We start from the raw sequence: 6,254 nt of genomic DNA, 5'->3' as shown, positions 1-6,254 counted from the left end.
TGCTCACTCTAGGAGGGTCTGGATCTCATAGTAGATTATAGTAGTACCTGGGGCCACAGGGAATAGTGTCCAAATTAAAAAAGGCATAAGAAAACCAGACACACAATTAGGAGAGAAATGCAGATAGTATATTTAAAATTTGGAAATTTACATCAGTACATGAAGAATCCCTGCTCTCATTGCATATTGAAATGTATAACTAGGGCCCTACCAATTTCACATTCATAGGATTTAAAAACAATCTTAAATTTCATGATTTAGGATATTTAAGTCTCAAATTTCATGGTATTATAATTGTAGGGGTCCTGACCCAACTCTGAAGGCAGCAGCACAGAAGTAAGTGTGGCATCATATGGTATTGCAACCCTTACTTCTGCACTGCTGCTGGTTGAGCACTGCCTTCAGAGCTGGGCACCTTGCCAACAGCCACTGCTCTCCAGCCACCTAGCACTGAAGGCAGCATGGAAGTAAAGGTGGCAATACTGCAACCCCCACCCCCAACAGTAATCTTTGACTACTCCCACAACCCTCTTTTGAGGTGGGACCCCCAGTTTGAGAAATGTTGGTCTCCCCTGTGAAATATGTATAGTATGGGGTAAAAATACACAAAAGACCAGATTTCATGGTCCATGACATGTTTTTTCACAGCCATGAATTTGATAAAACTATGTAACAGGATAATTCCTGTCAGACAGGGTGTGGATTTTGTTTCTATAGCAAAAATAGACTGATTTACTAATTGTTCACAGAAGACAGGAGCTTTCTTGCACTATTTCACTCAAAGTTATACAGACAGACTGACAACTGCACATCTTATAATCAGTTGGCCACATTTATGGTCTCAAATGCTTTGACATCTGGAAACTTGTCACAGGAGAAATTAATGAGCAGCTGCTTGGTTCCACTTTTGGTGGGAATGATTTCAAACGGTACTTTGGAACTCTGCCTGGGCTGTAGTGAGGGCATTCTAAAAAACAGAAACAAAAGGAGAAATAACAGTTGATAACATCCTTGTATTTTATATTTGAGTTTCCCTGCCAGCTATCCTTCCTGTGCATTGCTGTCAGTAGGGAGGAGAAGCTATACAATGGGGTTCCTAAAGGAGTTAAATCTCCAATGCTGACTTGGGTACCTACCTCCCTTTGGCCACTTTGGAGATCCCTACCATGAGTATGGGATAGATAATTCAGAGTTTTGTTGGCATTTTCACTTACATTTAAGGATATGCAGGTGTTAGACTAAAGGGCATAGACAAATAGAATTTTTGGCAGGCATTTGTGCCTGCCAAGTGCATGTAGAAGTTTGTGTGTGCAGTTCTGTGAAGGCCAGATGAAGGTCTGGCTGCAAATTTACCCTTCCTGGTTCTGATTTAAAATTCCAGCATTACAAAACATTAATGATCCAAACATACAAGAAAAATGAACTGGATAGCATCTATTGCATTCCAGCTCTTTACAGCTGTCCCATTCCTCATCTATCAGTAGCAAATACATTAGTGCCCCCTAATAAGTAAGAGTTTCAATTTATTGATCTAACCCCTACTATATTTCTACATTTTCCAAAACAATGACATTTATTGAATTTCAAAACCAAGGTTGAAAAATCATACATGCCAATGGTTACTATTTAGGAGAAATAGTCTCTTGTTTTAAAAAAGTATTTATCACAATATTAACCACTCCTTCCATTCTGTCCCTCCATAATTAATATATTTTTATTTCTAAATACACAAATTTTGTAGCTTTCAAACTCTTAGCATGTCTGGCTTTCTAAACATTATGGTTTAGGTCTGGATTATTAATACCCAGCCTCTTTGTATCAGTAGTTTTCTCATATACTAGTTGCTGGAAGAATTTTGCACCAGCAGTAGTTCTACAGGGAGAGAGATGGGGGTACATTTTCAGAAGGATGGCCTTCTTTTGAGGGTGCAATTTCTGAAAAATTTGAACTTATTGAAATGTTCACATTTTGAAATGCAGGCACAAATCTGCATACTTGCACCTCTACCTACCTCATATGGATGAAAATCAGAGAGAGACACACACAGACTCAGATTTGCACATACACAGTTCATTTAAAAAAAAAGTTTTTAAAAAGGACCCAAGGTTAACAGGCGCAGCTTTTTTTGCGTAGCAACCACCACTTTGTATCATGCCTTGTATAGTAGGGTGTGACCTGGTTGGCACTGCCATAATATTCAAGTTTAATAGATTGCACCTGCAGACTAGCTGCCAGGGCCTCAGCCCCACTTATATAATTTAGACTTTTACCCAATGTGTGAGTGCAGTCAGGTAAATGGGTGAATAAATAGCACCAACCTACCACAGCTATTGGTACCCACAAACTGCAGTGCCAAAAGAAAGGTCAGGTTGAGGCCTCATTAAAAATCAGGTCTTTTTTTATCTTGAATCTCATTTCCACAGCCAGACCTCTGTGGTCACAGCCAGAAGGAAAAAGATGTCATGCCAACATTTGCTTCAAAACACGCAACAGGTCTTAGGGTTGGGTGTTATCTTTTGTGTCAAGAAGTTGATGCTCCTTGTACTTACTCTATCTTGAGCTTTCCTTTCAGCAGGTCACTGCCTTCTGCCTGCAGCACGCAGTCTTTCACCTCTTGGTCGAGAGGATTGGTAAATATCACTTCCACATTCACTGGTTCATTCACTTTTGCATCACTGAGCACCTATACAGGCCAAACACTTGCATGATCACATTCTGAAGCAGAAAATGATGTTATGATTCATGAAATGCTGGGCACTCTTAAGACACGCCACCATGGCAGGATGAGAACAGAGCATCTCTCAAGGGTAAAGACAGTAGATGTAGGAAGCAAAAGATCCAGTCTAAACCTCCTTTCACCTTCCCTTTTCCCCAGTGCTAAAGCTGGGCTCAGATTAACTGTGTGAGGCATCTGAAGCGCTCTCCCTCTCCAGGTTGCAAAGGGACAGATCTTTACCTGCATGACAAGGTCAGGGTTATCCAGAGTGATGTTTCTTTCCACCACCACATCAATCCCACTTTCAATTTGACACAAAGCTGTTACTCGAATCATGTTGTCTCTTGTTAAATTTTGCTGGTACTCAGCATATGTTATCTTAATGGGAAACTGTTTCTCTGAAAGGAAAAAACAACATAAATAGGATGAGATGCACTTGCAAAAGTCTAACAAATATCATTCACCTAAAATGAGTATTTTCCTATCACCCAGTATTTGGTGGTAGACAGGATATGAGCTTTTCCTGCTTTTCTCTCACTTCTTGTTGCATTGCCTGTCTGGGACTGGACTGCGGTTGATTTCTCTTCAATTCCTTCTGCCTCATTCTCTGCCCCTTTTTTCCTCCCCATTGTTCTTTCTGGAAGGTGATGAGGCAGATTAACTAGTTAATGAAATGCAAAGTGGCAGTTTGTGTCTATTTAATTGTCATGGGAAAGGCCTCTCAGGCCCTATCCAGGACTAATTCCCTAAGATGCACATCACTTGGACCTGCTCGTGTGTGAGTAATACTTGCATTTTCTCAAGCTTTCTTCTGTCTGCTCTTTATCCAAAGTTATTTTACAGCATTTTCCTTCTGTACTAATAATTCAGGCTTCTTTTTGTTCAAGATATAGTATAAACAGGGCATTTCAGCCACTTTTGAATCATCAATAATTTCATTCCCCCCCATGAACCAGTTTTCTTCCTTTTACTGTGCGCTTCTTCCCATTATAAAAATCCATGTAACTTTTCAGAAGCCTTTGGCTGCCATTAACTCATCTTGCTTTTTCATTGTCCTTATCTTTTCCATTCTAGCTTCTGTTAACTGAATATTCTGGTTTACTTGCCACCACCTCTTCATTTCTAGTATGTTTTCCCCGCACCCTTATATCTGAGCTGTGTTTGGCAATCATACGGGAAATGTTTTATTTTAGATTTTTCTCTTTTAGAGGAACTTTAACCTGCTTTGGATTAATGATGGTTTCTCTTAAGAATCCCCAGCCTCCTTCCAGGCTGGAATTTAAGACCCTCTCCCATTGCACCTTTCTTAGTAGATTTCTTCATTCCCTCAGTTTTGCCACCTTTACATCTAATTCTCTCATACTGTTATAACAAAATTGTTTCTTTGGTTACGCAATTATATGAAAAATTACCTTCTTCAGAAGCAAGAGTAGATGAAAAGGAGTCTTTCCAGACCTCATGAATTGGCTTCCCAGTGTACACAATGGTCCAAGCAGTCATATTTGCCTTTACAGTCTTAGCATCAGAGGTCAAATTTCTGAGAACCAAGATTAGGCTGACATCCTTGCCGATCTCTAAGGAGCCATCCACCTTGAACTTCCCTGAAATTTCAGGCTTTTGATCAATTTCTGGTCGCTTCTCTGATGTGGCACTGAAACCATGTACTCGACCCAGCTTTGTACGAGCCTTTTCATACACTTCTCTTTCCTTCTGAGAGCCTATGAGAGAAAGAGCGAGAGAGTGCGTGCACCGTGAAAATAATAAAAAACCAGTCAAATATGTCCATTTTTAAATGTTGTATGCAGGGTAGTTGTAGTGGCATTGGTCCTAGGATATTTAGAGAGACAACCATCTTGTCTTTCCACTTTTAACTGACAAGCTTACCCAGCAGGATGCAGGGCCCTGGCAGATCTGCCTCCAGGGGAGACAGAGCAACTGTTTACTGCAGCCACTATCAACCTGTTGGATGAGTGACAGGCATGCATTCATTTCAGATTTCAGAGTTGCTGTCCTCAAACTTGAGAGCATTAAACCTGTTAATTCCAGAGAGGAACTAAAGCTTAGTTCCCAAACCTTCCCTCATCCAACTTTTCCTAGGGCTGTACAAGTGGTAAATATAAATTTCAACTTGCTTCACTTTATTCTGTAACATGAAGCAGCCCTCTAAACTGATGAGATTGACAGGCCTGCAGCTTACGTGAACGGGCCCTACTCTAATATGACAGTTTGACTTATCAGCCCTTCCCCCAAATTAGACATTTTTAATAGTACTCTGTGTCTTACTCTTGTTTGCACCTGCAAACTTAGATAAAGATGTTTGTGTTCTGTATTTTGTACTGGCAAAACTGAAGGTGTAAATTTAGAGGCCGGTTGAGGTCCTTTTGAAAGGGTTGCCCTTCTTGTGGAGTTTGCTATCTGTCTATCTTAGTTTATAGGTACTGTATAGAAACCTATCTAATAATTGTGTTGTTTGATAGCAAATGCAATTTGAGCAGCCTGTGTTATCATGGACAGGATGGGACGGGACATGTTTTGCACAATATAATTAAGAGCAACATTACCTAGGTCTCATGAGTCAAAACTGACATATCAGAAATGGTATGGCACAATACTATACCTTCTGTCTTCCTTCCTTTTCTTAGCGCTGTAGAAGCCAAAAGTGTAACTTTTGCCCTAGCTGTTATACAACTTGCTAAGGTACTGGCTCTTATTACAATGTTTCTACCATTTTAAGAATTAAACTTTTGTGGTACTATCAAGAAACAGAGGATTTTCTCTTTACCTTCTCTATACTTGTAATTATTAGTGACATCTACACGGGCATAACTGCCTACTGCCTTGGTGCTGGTGAACTGGCCAACTGACTTGGTCTCAGAAGAGATTGGCTTTGCCTCTCTAGTCCTAATGTCGTAAGTCCAGGTGATACGATCTGCATTCACCTCAGCAAATATGAATGGAGAGTCATAGTCCAGGTCTACATCACCCTCTTTGATGGCTACAAGTGAAGCAGGACCACACTGAAATATTCCTAGAGTATCAAGGAAAAGAAAATCAATTAGGGCTAGACTAGTCAAAACACTCTAATAGAATGTAAGCAATGCACATTAGACATAAACTGTGTGTCAAGGACCCCTGAATTTTACAGGGTTCCCCCTGCTTTAACATTTTCCTGAATTAAAATCCCTGTACCTGCACTTCTCTCCTGGGGAGTTGCATCCAGAATTTGCCATCCATTGTAGGAGGCCCCCAGGTCACTTCGGGTAAACCAGCTTTCATTCCAGACATGGAAATTCCTAGAGACAAGAATAAACATGGTAAATAACTAATGTGTGACAGTTGTGTAGCGAGTTTCTGAGGGTCACTGATTGTATCCACTTCTGTAAATCCAGATTCTCTCATCTGACCAAATTGTTCAAGCTGAAGGACTAGCCAAACACACCTACACACACACACACACACACACACACACACACACACAGGCTTCATGTTGCCTTTGAGGCTCCTTGAGCCAGGAACTCACTGCAGCTTTAGGGGAGTT

At 40.6% G+C, this 6,254-nt stretch overlaps 1 protein-coding gene across 1 annotated transcript; it reads right to left on the bottom strand.

The window, feature by feature from the left end:
• Positions 1–429: 429 nt before the first annotated feature.
• LOC115635209 (protein-glutamine gamma-glutamyltransferase E-like) lies at positions 430–6,044 on the bottom strand. The gene is made up of 6 exons (XM_030533571.1): positions 5,906–6,044; positions 5,499–5,744; positions 4,129–4,434; positions 2,957–3,114; positions 2,550–2,683; positions 430–967 (listed from the first exon to the last, which is right to left on the bottom strand). The coding sequence occupies exons 1-6, from the start codon at positions 6,027–6,029 to the stop codon at positions 820–822; spliced, it is 1,116 nt and encodes a 371-aa protein (XP_030389431.1). The 5' UTR covers positions 6,030–6,044; the 3' UTR covers positions 430–819.
• Positions 6,045–6,254: the final 210 nt, after the last annotated feature.

Source organism: Gopherus evgoodei, chromosome 14, assembly GCF_007399415.2.
Source record: "Gopherus evgoodei ecotype Sinaloan lineage chromosome 14, rGopEvg1_v1.p, whole genome shotgun sequence".
NCBI classification, from domain to species: domain Eukaryota; kingdom Metazoa; phylum Chordata; order Testudines; family Testudinidae; genus Gopherus; species Gopherus evgoodei.
This window is presented reverse-complemented; position numbering and strand designations above follow the sequence as displayed.

What these genes read in the sequence shown, in the direction of transcription:
- LOC115635209 (XM_030533571.1), bottom strand. Translation starts at nt 6,029, where the DNA reads ATGTTTATTCTTGTCTCTAGGAATTTCCATGTCTGGAATGAAAGCTGG. An exon ending in TCCCCAGGAGAGAAGTGCAG is followed by an intron (nt 5,745 to 5,905) that starts GTACAGGGATTT and finishes TTGATACTCTAG; the next exon opens with GAATATTTCAGTGTGGTCCT. An exon ending in ACCCTGACCTTGTCATGCAG is followed by an intron (nt 2,684 to 2,956) that starts GTAAAGATCTGT and finishes TGGCCTGTATAG; the next exon opens with GTGCTCAGTGATGCAAAAGT.